At 42.7% G+C, this 17,952-nt stretch overlaps 2 protein-coding genes across 4 annotated transcripts in view; one reads left to right on the forward strand and one right to left on the reverse strand.

Moving 5' to 3' along the window:
* The window catches only part of SYCP3 (synaptonemal complex protein 3), a 280,848-nt gene extending 276,360 nt beyond the window's left edge, over nucleotides 1-4,488 (forward strand). The window contains exon 5 of the mRNA XM_069227535.1: nucleotides 4,372-4,488. Within this exon, the coding sequence (XP_069083636.1) occupies nucleotides 4,372-4,488 (117 nt within the window). The remainder of the gene's footprint in view (nucleotides 1-4,371) is intronic.
* The window catches only part of CHPT1 (choline phosphotransferase 1), a 322,168-nt gene continuing 308,699 nt past the window's right edge, over nucleotides 4,484-17,952 (reverse strand). For all 3 annotated transcript variants that reach the window (XM_069229015.1, XM_069229016.1, XM_069229017.1), the window contains one exon: nucleotides 4,484-4,740. In XM_069229015.1, the coding sequence (XP_069085116.1) occupies nucleotides 4,696-4,740 (45 nt within the window). In that variant the 3' untranslated portion in view covers nucleotides 4,484-4,695. The remainder of the gene's footprint in view (nucleotides 4,741-17,952) is intronic.

Here is a 17,952-nt window from a genome sequence, read left to right on the forward strand (position 1 = left end):
CAGCGGGGCACCGCCAGCCTGTTGGCGGTGCCCCCGTCATTTTAGCCCTGGCGGTCTTGGACCGCCAGGGTTAGAATGACCCCCATAGTGTGCACAGAGACCAGGGGTTCCCCTTAGAGGTCAGATAGTGGCAAAATTAGATAATTCTAATGCTCTATTTTGTGGTAGTGTGGTCAGGCAGTAGGCTTATCAGAGGGTAGTGTTAAGCATTTGTTGTACACACACAGGCAATAAATAAGGAACACACACACTCAAAGACGTAACTCCAGGCCAATAGTTTTTATATAGAAAAATATATTTTCTTAATTTATTTTAGAACCACAAGTTCAAGATTTGAAGCAAATACATAAAATGCAAGGTACTCCACATAGGTAAGTTAGGAACTTTGAATTAGAGCAGAAACATACAGTTTTAGTTAAAATGGCAATAAGATATTTTAAAAGTGGACACAGTGCAAAAATCAACAGTTCCTGGGGGAGGTAAGTAATGGTTAGTTTGTCAGGTAAGTAAGGCACTTGCAAGTTCAAGTTCCTGGGCATAGTCAGCCCACCGTTGGGGGTTCAAGGCAACCCCAAAGTTACCGCACCAGCAACACAGGGCCGGTCAGGTGCAGAGGTCAAAGGCGGGCCCAAAACACATAGGTGCCTATGAAGAACAGGGGTGCTCCGGTTTCAATATGCCAACTGGTAAGTACCTGCGTCTTCGGCGGGCAGACCAGGGGGGTTTTGTAGAGCACTGGGGGGGGACACAAGTAGGCACACAAAACACACCCTCAGCGGCACAGGGGCGGCCGGGTGCAGTGTGCAAGTCAGGCATTGGGTTTTGTATAGAAATCAATGGAGGGTCCCGGGGGTCACTCTAGTGGTGCAGGCAGGGCACAGGGGGGCTTCTTTGACCAGCCACTGACTGGGCTAGGCAGAGGGTCACCTGATGGTCACTCCTGCGCTGAAGTTCAGCTCCTTCTGGTCCTGGGGGCTGCGGGTGCAGTGATTGGTCCAGGCGTCAGGTTCCTTGCTACAGGCAGTCGCAGTCAGGGGGGAGCCTCTGCATTCTCTCTGCATGTGTCGCTGTGAGGGTCCATGGGGGTCGTCTCGGGCTACTCACAAGGTCAGAGTCACCTGGGAGTCCTCCCTGTAGTGTTGGTTCTCTGGAGCTCGAGCCAGGGGCATCGGGTGAAGTCTCACGCTTCTGGCGGGAAGAGTGAGTTCTTTAAAAGTTGCTTCTTTGTTGCAAAAATGTTGCTGTGGGTGAACAGTGCCGCTGTTCTCTGTAGTATCTTGGTCCTTCGGGTTTCAGGGCAGTCCTCTGAGGCTTCAGAGGTCGCTGGTCCCTGTTGGATGCGCCGCTGTGCAGTTTTCTTTGAGTTAGGAGACAGGCCGGTAGGGCTGTGGCCAAAGCAGTCGTCTCCGTCGTCTCTGCAGGGCTTTCAGGTCAGCAGTCCTTCTTGTTTCAGGTTGCAGGAATCTGATTTCCTGGGTTCTGGGGTGCCCCTAAATACTGAATTTAGGTGGGTGTTTAGGTCAGGAGGGCAGTAGCCAATGGCTACTGTCCTGGAGGGTGGCTACACCCTCTTTGTGCCTCCTCCTTGAGGGGAGGAGGGCCCATCCCTAATCCTATTGGGGGAATCCTCCAATCTCAAAATGGATGAAGTCTAAAGGCAGGGGTAATCTCTGCTCAGGACACCTTAGGGGCTGTCCTGACTGGTGGGTGACTTCTTGTTTTTCTCATTATCTCCTCCAGCCTTGCCGCCAAAAGTGGGGGCAGTGGCCGGAGGGGCAGGCATCTCCAGTAGCTGGGATGCCCTGGGGTGCTGTAACAAAAGGCATGAGCCTTTGAGGCTCACCACCAGGTGTTACAGTTCCTGCAGGGGGAGGTGAGAAGCAACTCCATCCATACAGCTTTGTTCCCGGCCACAGAGTGACAAAGGCACTCTCCCCATGTGGCCAGCAACCCGTCTGGTTGTGGCAGGCTGTCAGAAACTGGTCAGCCTAGCACTAGGAGTCAGACTGGTATTCAGGGGGCATCTCTAAGATGCCCTCTGGGTGCATTTTACAATAAATTTCACACTGGCATCAGGGTGCATTTATTGTGCTGAGAAGTTTGATTCCAAACTTCCCAGATTTCAGTGTAGCCATTATGGAACTGTGGAGTTCGTGTTTGACAAACTCCCAGACCATATACTCTTTATGGCTACCCTGCACTTACAATGTCTAAGGTTTTACTTAGACACTGTAGGGGCATAGTGCTCATGCACATATGCCGTCACCTGTGGTATAGTGCACCCTGCCTTCGGGCTGTAAGGCCTGCTAGAGGGGTGACTTACCTATGGCACAGGCAGTGTGAGGATGGCATGGCACTCTGAGGGGAGTGACATGTCGACATAGTCATTTTCTCCCCACCAGCACACACAAGCTGTGAGGCAGTGTGCATGTACTGAGTGAGGGGTGCCCAGGGTGGCATAAGACATGCTGCAGCCCTTAGAGACCTTCCCTGGCATCAGGGCCCTTGGTACCAGGGGTACCATTTACAAGGGACGTATCTGAGTGCCAGAGCTGTGCCAATTGTGGGAACAAAGGTACAGTTTAAGGAAAACACTGGTGCTGGGGCCTGGTTAGCAGGGTCCCATCACACTTTCAATCATAACTGGCATCAACAAAAGGCAAAAAGTCAGGGGATAACCATGCCAAGGAGGCATTTCCTTACACACGTGACTATCATCATTGCTGGTATACTATAAATGTACAGTGTTTGCAGATTTGTAAGTGCTTCGCTCACTCTCCTCGAATTCTGCCTCACACACACAAGGAAAATATTCCAATTCCTTGCAATGATAACATCTAACTATGGTAACACTGCGGTTTACAGATGATGTCATCTTTTTGGTAGTGCCACATCTGAAACATTGTGATTTAATTTTCATTTTGGGGCTTAACTTAAACATTAAGAGATTAGCTTTCCTTCTTTTTTAAACACTTATGTCACCCACACACATCTTTTTACTCCTGATAGTTTTGTATTTAAAACTTAGAAAAGAAGTGCTCTCGTTTTTCTATTGCAATTTCCTTGTCGTGTTAGTTCCTTATCCAAATGTAATAATTTTTCTTGGATTTTAAATTGGGTGTTCTATTTATAAATTGCTCACTGACTATTTCATCCTATGGATCCTTAAATCTACAGATGCCAGTGAACATACATAAACAACCAACATATTATTCAGTACTTTCCTCTTGTAGTTGAGCCCTTGAAAACAATGTGTCTTTCTAAAACAATGTTCACCTTTCCCCATAATTCTCCTGCAATGTGTTTACCGCCTTATCATAGACATCGTCCTCCTCTAGTTGCATGTCATTATCGTCTTTTCTAATTGAAATAGGTCATTTTTTAGCACCTTCCTCCCTTCTGTACCTAAACTATGTTTCAATATAGCCAATTTCCTTTTTGAGACAAACACATCACCTCCCATGGCTTCTACATAGGTCCCAAATGCTTCTTTCTAATCTTCCCAATACATTGCTCATTCTCCTGGAGTCTGTAGGAAGATTAAAAGAAGCAACAAGAGATTCCATAATGCACTTACATTTTAGTCTAAGGTAACTGAAACAATAGGTAAAATAAATAAATAACAACATAAAGGTAGTCACCATCCTCAGAAGTGGGAAATATAATAACTAACACAAGAAGAGCAGACAACTTAGTCTTAGATGGATTGCTGAAGATTTCTTCCTAATGTGCTATTAGCTTTCTTGATCTATGCATCCAGATTGTTAAAGGTACACTTCATTATTGTGGCAAGACACCAAAAAGAAGTACCTGCTAGTTAATGCCAATCACTACCCACATTTCTATGACTAAGAAAAATGGTAAGCTAATGACATTGATGAGCTGACAGACTGTCAATAGTAATACTAAGTTTAATTTAAGAATTGCAGGCAGGCTTTGTACATGGCACTCTGGAATATCCAGAGAGGGTGCCAATTGAACTAAATTAGCAGTTTATTTTTCACGGCCAGGCATTTTCTATTTTATTGTGGAAATACTCTTAGATGGCAAGCCTCTATGATAAATTCGATCATTGTAATTATCTCACTGGTATGAAATTGAAGCTTACATTTTTAAACATGGGCTCCATTCGTAATGTAATGTACAAGATATTGTAAGAAAATGTACAAGGCAACCAAGATTACCGTGGGCACACCTACGGGAAAATTGTAGTTTATCGGATATCAACCAAGGAGAGAATAGAAAATAAATGAAGATCATGTAATAACATTTAGAAACGTTTATGTTATGGCCCTTCTGCTTCATTTAAATAATCTCATTAAAGGATGACTGCTGGTTAATACAGTCATTTCATTTGGTTTCTCTAATTAGAGCATGGATGATCTGGAAAAGAGCCACGAAAGCCTGCTAACAGGGGCACAGAACGAGCTAAAGAAGGAGATGGCTATGCTTCAAAAGAAAATTATGATGGACACAGTAAGCATTTAGATCAAAGAAAATATACTTTATTACTTGTGAACTGTAACAGTAAACATTAACTTTAAATATTTAGGTAATACCCTTTTATTTATCCGCATAAGTAAAGATTTATAAAATATATGTAGCATTTGTATAAAAATAGGTTACATTTGTTCACACGTTTTTATGTTTCTTCAAACAGCAGCAGCAAGAGATGGCAAGTGTTCGCAAGTCACTTCAGTCCATGTTATTCTGATGCTTCACTGAAGAAATTACTTCCACCTAAGTACAACGAAAACAATTAGGATGATTAGACATGGAATTCAAGTATCGCTAATGTTGTTTTGTTTTTACAAATCGATTAAAAATTGTAAACCGTTTGTATATTTCTGTAATGTGCATTCCCTGAACAATAAAAACTATACAAATTAATAAAATCGACATGTAATGCAAGCATCTTTAAGTAATTCAATTTATATTCCTCGTTCCACTGATACAATGAACAGTTTCTCCAGGCCCAGATCTTCTGTTGATTTACGTCCCATTGCAACATTTTTATATACCATAAAACACCTATAGCCTTAAACCATAAAGTACACGCTTTACTATTGCAATCCACATTAGGATTCCACATTCATATTTAAAACTCCTTTGGCTTAGTCAATTAGGAAGACGTGTTTGCGAATGCTCTTTTTATTGTTGAGTTTATAAGAATTAAGAAGTTATTGGTCTGTGACACAAAAGAGAATCGAACAATGTTTTGTGTAAAAAGGTAAATAAACGCTTGTGGATATTGTTTGTATTTGCTCCTTGTAAGAAACTGTTGTTGTTAGTTGAGAGGGGTGGAAACCCCACTCAGGCAAGAGCCACAATCCTTGTCAGGGTGAACCACAAACGTAATTAAATTAACATGTCCTTGATCCGCTGGTAGCTTGGCATGAAAGCAGCCAGGCTTAACTTAGAGGCATTGTGTAAAGTGTTTGTGCAGCACATAAACAGTAATAAATAAAAATGAGGCACAAAAAAAGTCCCAAACCAACTTAGAAAAACAGAGTGAATTTTAATAAATAAAATGACACCAAATGAACAATACCCAATCAGTAGAACCAGAGATAGTGACTTTTAAAGGTTTTTGGGAAAATAGCAGCAAGAAGCAGAAAGTACACTTGCAGGTATCTGGTCGCACTACACTGGGGAAAAGTCACATGTTCAGGCGACCGCAGTAGAGTGCAGGTCGAGGAAAAGTTCTGTTTGTGTTATAGAAGGCCACGAGGCAAAGGTTTTCAGTGGAAAGAGCAGGTCGAACATCATAAACCGTCATTGCTGTAGTGCCAAAATCCAGTCATCGCTGGAGCTTCTAGTTAGTTGATTGTTGCAGACGGTCCCTGTTGGAGCGAAGTCCAGGTCTTGTGTTGCTGGTTGTTGCATGCAGTCATTGGCGTGAAGAGCAGGTCCCGCTGGAACTTCGCATTGGCTGTCATTGTAGGAGGCAGAGTCTTGGCACAAAGAGGCTCATTCGTGGTCGTAAGGAGCCCAAAACTTCAGGATTTTCACCTTCTTCGGGAGGGGTTTTCACAAATGCCAATCAAGAGTCCAGGACCTGGAGGTCATCTCTTGTGCATCAGGACTCACTCCACCTGTGGTTGGAATCAAGGCTAACGTAGGTCCAGGTCAACTAGAGAGTTGCAGAGAGGCCTTGCAAAGCTTGTTGTGTCCCTGTAGCTCACATAGAAAGTCAGCCAACTGACCCCTGGAGAGACAGGCCTTGTAACAATGAAAAACTTTAGGTTTTACATGTTCTGATAGTGAGAAGCTCCTGAACACACACCCTGCTCTTTTAAATACCATGCACCCTGCCCGGTGAGACTTTAAGGCCTACCTTAGGGGTGACTTATAAGCATTAAAAAAAGGTTTAGGCCTGGCAAAAGGTTTGGTTTGCCAGGTTGAAATGGCAGTCTAAAACTATGCTACAGGCTGCAGTAGCAGGACTGAGACATGTTTTACAGTGCTCCTGTAGTGGGTGGCACAATAAGTGCTGTTGCCCACTAGCAGCTTTAAATGTACAGGATCTGGGTACAGCTATCACCATTTACTAGGGACTTACAGGTAAATGAAATATGCCAATTAGGTGTAGACCAATTTTACTATGTTTTGAGGAGAGAGTACAGGCATTTTAACCCTGGTTAGCAGGAGTAAAGTGCACAGAGTCCTAATACCAACAAAAACGAGTTAGGCAAAGTATGGGGACGAAGGCAAAAGGTTTGGGTGAATACCATGCCAAGGATGTCCTGGTATTGCCAGCTGTTGGTAAATGACTGCGGTAGCATTTGAATGAAATATCTACTCTCTCATTTTGGGAGGTCACAATTTGTACCCTTCCCAGCGAAACCCAAGATGACTATCTGTCAGGTACAAATTTATGGATTATGCTATACAGTGTTTTGATAAATTATAGTTAGTTACTGTAGCCCAGGAGACTAACTGACTTTAGATTCTGAAGCTATTTTTCTATGACACTTCAATCTAATTAGTTGTTTTATTCGTGTGCTTATTTTTGATTGAATTGTTTTTTTCTGTATTACTTGTAGTCTCAGATAAACTATGCTCCCACTCACTATACAGAACTTAATTCTGTTTCAAATTATGTTGTGTGCAAATGTTTCTCATAGGCATTTATGAGGTTCCTGGAAACATCTAAACATAAAAGGCTTGCTAGGCCCTCAGTGTCTTAAAAACCAAACATGCAACTGTTCTGATTATGCCAAAATGCTAAAACATGCTTTACCTTTTTTATTCCAAGCACTTCCAGGATTTTTAAATGTTTTAACTCGTACTTTTACAGTCTTCTGAGAAATAAAGTGTGGCGTCATATTCATGTTCAGTGCATTGAAAGTGTACATTCACCCTTCCCTCTCCTTCATAACAAAGCTGGGAATAGTATTTATATCAGGAAGGCAGAATAAATGCTTTAAAATGTGGCATAAATGTAAAATATTTTGAGGCTGCGAACCAGGCATTGTTTTCACTAGATACGCAAGGGAGATGGCTCAAACCATACGCTTGTCCCAGACGTTTTAGAGATCCTTAATGTTCTAGTTTGTCTCTCGTCAAGGCCAACTCAGCCTTGTGTCTTTTTGAGGTCATAAACTTGAATGGCATTAGGTTGACTGTACATGCACCTGTTATTTGCAGTGCTTAGAAAGTGCAGATCTGTGGTGTGAAGTACTACATTAATTCAAGTGAATATTATTGTTATATATACATTGCTTTCAAGCACTAACACAGTCCCGGGTTTGTCTCAAATTCATGCCCTTCTCCATCTTCCAGGTCTTCAAAGACAAACAGGTGTAAAAATAAGAAGTGGAGACAAGACAACAGCTCACTTCAGTGCTATTTATGTTCTTGAGGGCAGGTCAACTCGTCGGACTCCTTTTCCAGCTTAGTTGTCCTTCGAGCGGGATTTAGTTGTTATTACTTTGCCTGAAGATCCACAGCAGTACCACTGCCTCTGTCCGTTGCCTGCTCCATGGCCCTTCCTGGCACCTTTGGCTGATCCATCTCCAGTTCGTCTGCCGATGCCAGCAATGATGCTATTCCTGGCTCCAGCATCCATTGTGACTTATCTGAAGCCTCTGACAAAGGATGCTGACCAGAGGCAGCTCTTACACATGATAATGGTAATTTTTAGGAACACAGTGGTATCCTTTGGTGCACCTTTGGGGCCGATGGGACAGTTGGGACCTCCTTGTGGGATTACTGCTAGCGCGCTCACTCTGAGTGCTAATCAACCACAAGGGCCTTCCTCAAGGTGTCAAGCTCCTTTCTAGTGGTTCCTCCACCAGCACCATTGACGCTGGTCCCTACACAGGAACAGCCTACTAAACTCAAGGATATCCTTAAGCTCCCTTGGAGGTGGGCTTACTGGCTGGCTGAAGATGTGTGCTATCTAGAGAAATCCCAACCTGGCTCCAAGAGCACACCAACAATATTGGCCAATGCTGGATGGTATCTTTGGTTTGGACTCAGACAACATCCAACTGCTGGAGGTGACATCACAAAATGATGATAGGGAGGCAACTGCTCCTAAGCGGACTACTTGGCATTGCAGAATGCCAGTGGTCTAGATACATTTCCAGAAATAGAGATGGAGTGTCCCCTCAGGGCAAGCTCCTATCGAAATAACCTTCTTTCATTCTGAGGAAGGCAGCAGAGTTGCTGGATTTACACCTACTCAGCGTGGGGGCTAGGTCCAAAATACTCAACTGAGGTCCTTCAGCTTTCTTTGGCGCCACCAGAAACAATGCTTGCTTTCAAAGAAGCTTGCTTAATCTCATCATAGTGGCTTGGGACAAACACATTCTGCCCGAAGGGTAATCAGGCTGGCTCCAGGGGATCCTGCCTTTCTCTCAAACTATCCTTTGCCAGAAAGCTTGGTAGTGAAGGCACTAAATAGAAACCAGGGTATTTTTGACCCTGAATAGGGTTTTAAAAAAATTTGAATGTAGTTTTCCCTGCTGGAACTTTAGCCCTACAGACAGTGAACACCATGCCAAATATAACTGTGTGTTGGGGGAGACAGTGAGCATGAACATGCTTAACAAGGCAGACTCCAAAAAATGGAGAGGGTCCAAGGCACTAGCTTCCTGTATAGACTGCCAACTTAGTTAGTGTAGAGGGACTTTACCGGAGGACATGGACCCAAGTCCTCCTAAGGTACAAGTATATGAAAACTGGTAATGGGAAAATCCCTCAAAAAAGTCTTTAGCAAGGAGTCCAAATAATTGAAAATTAGATGAAAGTAAGACGAACTAATATAACCATCAAGAATTGATCCATTGGTTCCTTATTTATTGTTTTATTAATTTTTTGTAGGTAGAACAAGGTTATTTCCAAAGTAAATAGCATCAGTTATAAGTCCAGAGCAACGGCACAAAAAAGGATCAGCCAACATGTGTTTCGCCCCAAGTGGCACGTAAGCCGGGGCTTTCTCAAGGCATTTAGATAGAACACGTCAACATACACAGACTATTTTATACAACAAATTGGTTTGCTTTTGCATTGACCTGTTCAATAAATAAGGAACCAATGGATCAATTCTTGATGGTTATCTTAGTTCGTCTTACTTTCATCTACTTTTCAATTATTTGGACTCCTTGCTAAAGACTTTTTTGAGGGATTTTCCCATTACCAGTTTTCATATAGTGAGCATGAACATGTCTGACAAACTAAAAGTACCATTTTGCAGAGGTGGCGAGGAATGGCTGGGGTGCTTACATGCTATTCAGGGTATGCCTGGACACCGTGGATTCTCTGGCCAGGGCAAAGGACTCCTCGATATCCCAGAGGAGGCACGCATGGCTGAGGTTCTCCACTAACATGCAGGTCAGTATGAAAGACATGTCTTTTCACATTGTTTGTCTGTACGGAGATAAAATTGACTCAGCCCTGTAGACATTCAAGGCGGGAAGGGCTACCTGCTGGTGAGTGGAATTGTAATCCCTAGCCCAAAACCACAGGCAGTACAAGAAGCTTTGAGAAGTGAGTTACCTGTCACCTGCATCAGCCCTCCTAGCCCCTACCGCAGCCAAACAAAGCTCTGCAGGAATATAGGGGTAGGGGCAATAAAAAAGGCAGACAGCCCCAGCAATCCTTGCCCTTCCCTGTGCCATCTGATATGCTGCTTTAGTTTTCCCTTCTGCAAGGACATGGAGCACCTTAGAGGGCGGGTGTCTTAATTTCTGCAGGCCGGGAAGTCCATTACATTGGACAAGTGGGTCTACAAGATCAAAGAAACAGAATAGGCCCTTTTGTTTAACATGCACCTCGTCGTGGAACATATGTTGAAGTTTGGGAACTCAGTGTTTGCGTACCCCAATAATTGGCTGATCAAGGTGAGTTTGACCCGGTTAGTGTTGGACCATTTACACTTGGGCTTTTCCATCAACCTGAACAAGTCGCACCTAGGTCTTTTAGGCAATGTTCAAAGGGGCAATACTGGACAAATTTCTGTGAACTTTCACTCCTTTCTATAGGATGAGAACAATCAGGATATGATTCCTATGTTTCAAGAGGGCGCTCGTGTTCCAGTCCTGATGGTTCTCGCCTTATAGGACTGCTGGCTTCCTGCATCCTACTGGTCACATTAGCTTGCTGGCACATGAGGACTCCCCACTGGTGCCTCTGTACACAGAGGTTCCAATATGAGGATGACCTTTCAGACATCGCTGGTATCCCTGAAGGCACAGTAATGGATTAGCTACGGTGGAGGCTAGAGGAGCACCTGGTGCAAGTGAGGGCCTTTTGCCCATCAGCAGTAGTGGCCACAGTAGTGACAGATGCATCCACCTTATGATAGGGTTAGCATCTGGAGAAACTGGAGATTAGAGGTCTCCTGTAACCAGAGTAGAATATGTTGCATACCCACTTTCTAGAGCTTGGGGTGATTTATTTGGCCTTGAAGAACTTCCTGTCTTCCCTTTGACGACAGTACATCCAGATCCCGACAGATAATACAATAGCAATGTAATAGATCAGCAAGCAGGGAAGGGTGGGTTCTTCTCTTCTTTGCTGGGAATGTGTAAGGATCTGTGCCTAGATGCAAGCAAATGGGATCTGGTGGGTGGCCAACCATATGTGCAGCTCACTAGGCACAAGAGCAAACAGCCTGAGTTGGTGTCATCCTGACACCCACAAGGGGGGTCTCAATCCGAAGGTGGCCCAGGACATCATCTCCATGTAGGGCACTCCTCAGGTGGACCTCTTTGCTGCTCATGAAAATGTGCACTTCCTACAGTTCCGTGATCTCCATTTTTTGTTGCAGTAAGCCTTGAGGATGAGTATCACTTGATGTGGAACTTTCCGCTTCACTATGCATTTCATCCCTCACCTTCAGTTCCTCAAGTATTGAAGAAGTTGTGCCAGACTGGCTTCAAGTCATCCATATCTCCAGAGGCTAACCAAGGAGGGTTTGGTCTAGACTTTGTGCAGACTTTCTGCAGCATTCCCTTTGTTCTTTGCTGCAGCTGCCTTTCAGAATAAATCTTCTCTCCTAGTCGTAGTTCATGCCTTGAGGTTGAGCAGGGACATCTAAGCTCCTTTAAACTGCTACCGCAGGTGGTTGACATTATATTGTCAGCTCAGTGCCCTGCCATGAAGTCAGTATTCAACCACTTTGTTGCCTGGTGAGCCAGTAAGTATGTATCCCTTGAAAGCACACCTCTGTAATGTACTATGTTTTTCCCTTTCTCTAGCCAAGCAAGGTTCTTTACGGGGCACACTGAAAGTTTACATTTCAGGTAGTTTGGCATTTTTCTGTTTTCCGATCATCTTTTCTTGTTTAAATCACTGACTGTTTCACATTTTTTTAAAACATTCACATAGAGCTTTCCTCCACACCCTTTGTTGTGCCCCTGGGGACCTAAATCAGATTTTTACTTTACTGTGATGGGGGACCCCTTTGAGCCCCTACCTAGTTAATGATTATTGACCCGGAAAACTGTGTTTTTGGTGGCCATCACTTAGGCAAGTTGCTGATGCTGTGTTTGTTCACCCTTCACCTTTTTCTACCAAGACAAACTGGTGCTAAGGATCTAAAGCAACTTTCCTGCCCAAGATAGTTACTCCATTCGAGGCAGTCCATTACCCTACCCACCTTCTACCATTTACTCCATCCCACCAAGGGAGAGGAGAAACTACAGTGGCTGGGCCCTCGTAGGAGTTCTTGGTTTGAGCCAAACCCAGACCCACCTAAGGAACCTTCAGTTAGAAGTCTCTATCAGAAGAACAGATTATTAACCTTCGATAATGCTCTTTCTGGTAGTGCCTCTGTCTACCTGCAGATATCGCACTGGCCCTTCCATCCTCCCTGTTCTGTGAACTGGGCCTTACCCATTAATAAGATTCCAAGTTTAGGAATCTTTACATTGGTCAAATCCAATATGCTGCCATGGGTCTGCTTGGGAGGGTGCAGGCAGCCTCATAAAGCAACACACATCAGCGTGCAGGAGTGGTGCCTATATAGGCCCTGCATGTCACTTCTGGAGCAGAAGGGCATCAGTGTGAAAATGCACAGCACCTCCTACTGCTTGGCAGAGGTACTGCTCAGACGTTTCCAAGTCCAGTCTGACTCCTGGGGAATATTCAAAAGGTGAGGAATCTAAAGTTAGGAGATTTTATCAGAATTTAAGGCTTTAGCTGATCTAGTATTTTTCAGGAAATTTTAGTTCTCCCACTGCTGTAAATTAGTTTGCTGCAATAAATTTGGAATTTGACATTTTCAGATTTGGGCAGCGTTATTAGCAGGGTTTCGACTAAATATACTAATCGCAGGAGGATGTTCATTTTCAGCTCTGTGACTCTCTCCTGCCAAGCTATAAACCAGTGGGCACCATATTTGGAAATGGGTCTTAAGTTCCTGAAAAAGGCCTGGTAGTTTTACTTAATGTACCCTAAATAGTGGGAGTGAAATGCACTCCAAAGTATTTGATTTTATCTTTTGCCCCTTGGAATGGTGAAACAGATTCCAGACATGTTCTAGTTTCTTCCTCATCAACTCCCAGCAGTTCCGATTTCTAGGGGTTCACCCTGAAACTAGAAATCCCTTCTTTCTGTTTCAGAAAATACAGAATTCATTGGATGGACCTCTTTAGGTTCTTAAGTGGCATAGAGATATTATTAATGAATAGATGTATTTAATGAATTATAGGTCTGAAAAGCATAATCTTGACTCCCCATTTCCTCCGATTTTAAGAGCTACTTGTTCCACCTTCTAGGTGAAGAGGTGAGGGGAAAAGGGACACCATTGTCTAGTTTCTGTACTTGAAGGAAAGGTCAATGATTTCTCAACATTCACCACAACTCTAGCAGAATGTGCTGCATAAGCTGTCCATATGGATTTCTCCATCATCCATCCCCGTTCTGCCTGGAGAAGAATATATTGGAGGACTGACCAGTTTCACTTGGTCAAACACTTTTTCAGCATTGAGTGAAAGTGTAGCCATCAGGAGGTTACTTTTGTTTGATTTCTTTATTAGATGCAAAACGCTATAGATGTCATTAAAGGTCTTTATTGTTTTAGACTGATTGGTCGGGGTCTATCCAGAATGGCATAAAACTTCCCAGGCAATTAGCCAGTATCTTTGTAAATATTGTGAGACCAATGTTGAAAAGAGAAATGGCACTGTAAGAGGAACAGTTGTTATGGGGCTTCCTGGGTTTATGTATCAGGGTGGTTTCAGCTTCCATCCTCAGGTCTGGGGGTGGAGGGGGAGAGGGGCAAAAAAACATTCCTGTCTCTATTAAGAAGTTGTATACCTTGATTAATAGTGGGATCAACAAATTAGTGAAGTCTTTATAGAAAACCTCTATAGGACCATGGTGACTTATTACTATGACTGTTTTTATTACACTTGACACGTCTGCCTTTCAATATTTGTTCCTTCAAGCCCCCCAATCAGATATCTCAGTGTTGGGATTGTAATTGTTTAATTGCTCACAACCAAGCTGCTGCTCATAATCTAAAACCTTTGTCTTTTCTTAAGTTCAGAGGCTGAAAGGCACCCCCACATGCCACAGACATTTGGAATTCTACTTTTTGCTGTAGCCCTATGTTGTCATGCTCTCCGTTTCATTGGATTTCTTTTTGAGCTGCAGCAGCAGCATTTCTGATCTTTCAATGAGAAGTAATCTGAGTTACTGTTTCAGGGCGGTGATGTTCCTTATAGTTGTAAGGCTGTGTGAATCCCTGCAGCATTTGTCTGCATTTTAAGTAGCAGCTTCCAACATTTCCGGCAGCAAGATCCAATTTAGGCTTCAGTCTGCTTTAACCTATTCAGGATTAATTTGCCTATAACCAGTCCCTTAAAGGCATACCCAACAGCTGATGCCTGAAACATCTTCAGTCTTGTTATTCTTAAAGTATTTCTGAATTTGTGAGCTCAGGTCTAGCTCATATGGTCTTTCTGTGATGAAACTCCAAGCTTCTTCTCCTGGGAATATCCCTCAAGCAGAAACCTCAAATGATTAGTGCAGGGTCAGAAGTTGTTATAAGGCTGATTTCAACAATTTCAGTTGCTGTAATTAATGTCAGAGCCCTAAATATATTTAGGAGTATTGTCTGACTGTGTGAGAAACAAATATACTAATTTAAAGTGGGATGAGTAGTCCTCCAAACATCCAGTATACCCAGGCCAGAAAAGGAACTTTGCTGGTGCCTATCCGGAATAGGATCTTCTGTTATGATGAAGTCTCCCATCCAAAAATTCACCACTCAGCCTTTCATTTTTTTTTAGATATTTTACGGGACATATGATTGTGCATTGAGGGTATATGAGGACACTATTGTGGCTACAATACCATGAAGTGCCCCAATGAGAATTATGCTATAACCCACCTTAGGATCTTCCAATTTTTATTGCACTTCATATCCCAAGTCCCTATGTAATGCCACATTAGCCTGCTAACTTTTCTGGTTGAGGTGGCATGAAACTTGGTAGTGTATTGTTTGGGGGGCATAAACCGGTGTACTTTGATTATACATGGGACTCTTGCAAGCTTATGATATCTGGGTGTTCCGAGAGGACTGTCTTTGAGCTCTTGTGTCTTTTAAGAGCGGAGTTAGGTTCCTGGACATTCAAAGAGAACAATCGTACCATCTACACTGAGAGTGTGTACATTTCCATTGGATGAGACATCTTAATTAGTGCTCTATAAGTTATTGCCCCTGCCACACTGATTTTAGGACAGAATATCGACCTCAAAAATATGAAGTTACAAAATTATTGCACTAAAAATATAATCTTTACAAACTTGTAATGTAAAGTATCCAAATGTATACTGCAAAACCATCATGGACTACAAATATTGGCATTAAATATGTAAGTATATACAGTATATCAAATGTATTTAACATCATAGTGACATTAAAAAGTAGTTTCATTATTTTTTCTAAATACAAGGTAATATATAGTTTCAACAACACTCATGTAACTTTTTTTAAAGTAATTATAAATTATATCGGAAAAAAATCTATATAGTTACTAACCAATTACAAAATAATGTAAAAAAATAACTTAATGAAATAATACATGACAAAAACTAAAACACGTGGAAAAACAGTAAAACAATACAATTAAAAGAGTAAAAACAAATATAATTTCAATAATATAAACATTTTATTAAGTGCATGTAAATGATTTCTAAAAAGATTTTTTTTAACAAAAAAATGAAGAAAAAAATTCAAAAACAAAAAATATAATGCACTACTGTAACTGATAACACTAGGTTAAGTGCATAGATTGAGGATGTGAGATTTAGTTCTAACTCCATATAATAAATACTGGGGAGTGTACATATATTGGGTGCGTAAGATTTACTATGTTAACTCAAGTCCCCCAGTCTAAAAAAACATTAGGGAAACTGCATACATTCAGCGGGGGAAAGGTCAGATTTAACACTTTAACTTCAGTCTAACAAAAACTTGAGGAAAGTGCAGGTTTACTATTCTAACTCCAGGCTAACAAATGCAGAAAATGGATACATGAGAGGGGATAATATACTATTTTAAATCAAATCTTACAAACATTGTGGAAATACATAGATTGTGTGGGGTCAGCTTTACGTTTCTAACTCCAGTCTAACAAATGTGGGAGAAGTGCAAAAATTGGGTCTGGGTAGGTAGGGTGGAGGTAGTGTTATGTCCTATTCTAATGTCAGTCTAACAAACATTAAGGAAAGTGCCTACAGTGGGTGATATCCAATGTACTATTTTAACTTCCATCTAACAAACATTGGGGAAAATGCATAGATTGTGGATGGTTCACATTTATTTATTGTTTATTCTTTTATTTAAACAATGCTCAATTCACAGTGGATATGGAAGCAGATTCACATCAGTTTGGTGACATTTATGTTGAGCGGAATAAGGAACACAAAATTTATGACAAATTTATAAATCTAGAGCATGACCACCATGGACATTTACAGTTTTGTTCGACCACTTGAGACATTTCAAAGAAACCCCGCTACCCCTTCCCACCTTAGTACTTCACCCCGGACTCTGTAACCTCTGAAAGAGCACCAGTTGCCCCACTTCTTTTCCCATTTTTTGGTGCATCTCCGACTTTGATAGACAACCTGCTCAGCTAGGTGGCACCAATCAAAGTCTGCTTCCCAATCTTCCACCCATGGTGGAATTGCCACTCCCCTGACTTGTGCAATATTGCGTTTAGCCACTCCAGCTGCAATCATTAACCAAAGCTTTTAATGTGTCCAGAAGGCCTCTCCCACTACAGCCAGTAGGAGACACTTTGCATCTAGGGGGACCTCTGTTGCAAGTACCGGAGTCATTATCCATACCACCTCTCCCCAATAGTGTTGAACCACTGGGCACTCCCAGAATATGTGATAGAAAGTGGCGTCTTGTCCACAACCCTGGAAGCACAATGCGGAGTTCGTTGTCCCTATTTTCTGAAGTTGTACCCTAGATTAATATGACCTGTGCAGGAATCTAAGTTGGATCAACCTGAAACGGGTATGAATTGTAACCTCCCTGGGACTTTGTACGACAGTCCAGTCATCATCATTAAGTGGTCCTAGGTCTTCCTCCCAGGCTTCCTTCACTTTCTTGGTGGGGTTGGGGGAGTTATTAACAAGGTTTTTGCAGACAGTGGAGATTCCCTTTTTTGCTGTGGGATCTACCAGTAAATGGTCTTCAAGTAGTGCAGCCTCTGGGATTTGCTCTCCTACTACTGTGTGTCTCTTAAGGACATGCCTGAGTTGTAGATATCTGTATCTTTCGCGTAGAGCCATGTCATACTCCGGGCGCAAGTCCTCAAATGTGTCCTCTCCATACATTCCTCAAGTGTTCAATTCCAAACAGGGACCATTTAGAAATCCGCTCCAGGTTGCCTACATCCCAGAGGAGGTTGCGATCCCATCCAGGGGGTTTAACTAGTATGCTTTACCACCTCCCAACCTAAGAAATTGTTAGCATCTCTCCATCTTTAAACCACTACTTGGGTGTGTGTCTGTAATAACTGTTCCTTTGCCCGTCGATAAAGGGCTGCAACTGGACCCCTATGTCCCATCGCCTCTTTGTCCACTCGGTAGGCTAATTCATGGTGGTCGGTGAACATCCAATCATTGACTACAACCAATTGCGTTGCCCAGTAGTATTTGAGTATATCTGGGGCTGCAAGGCCCCCTTCATATACTCCACATTGAAGTTTACGGAGTGCTATGCTGGAGCTGACACCATTCCACAACAATACTCTGAGTTTGTTTTTGATTTTGTGGAAGAACTCAGGGGGGGTTCTAAATGGTGTGTTTTGAAGTATGTATAAGAGGCACGAGAGAGTCATTTTAAATAAAGCCCCCCTGCCCATTAGCACCAGTAGTAAATGTCTGCAGTGGTCTACATCCGTTCGGAGTCTATCTTATTGTGGAAACAAGTTTTTGTGGAGGAACATGTCCGGGTCTTGAGTGTCATACACCCCG

This window comes from Pleurodeles waltl, chromosome 4_1, assembly GCF_031143425.1.
Source record: "Pleurodeles waltl isolate 20211129_DDA chromosome 4_1, aPleWal1.hap1.20221129, whole genome shotgun sequence".
NCBI classification, from domain to species: Eukaryota; Metazoa; Chordata; class Amphibia; order Caudata; family Salamandridae; genus Pleurodeles; species Pleurodeles waltl.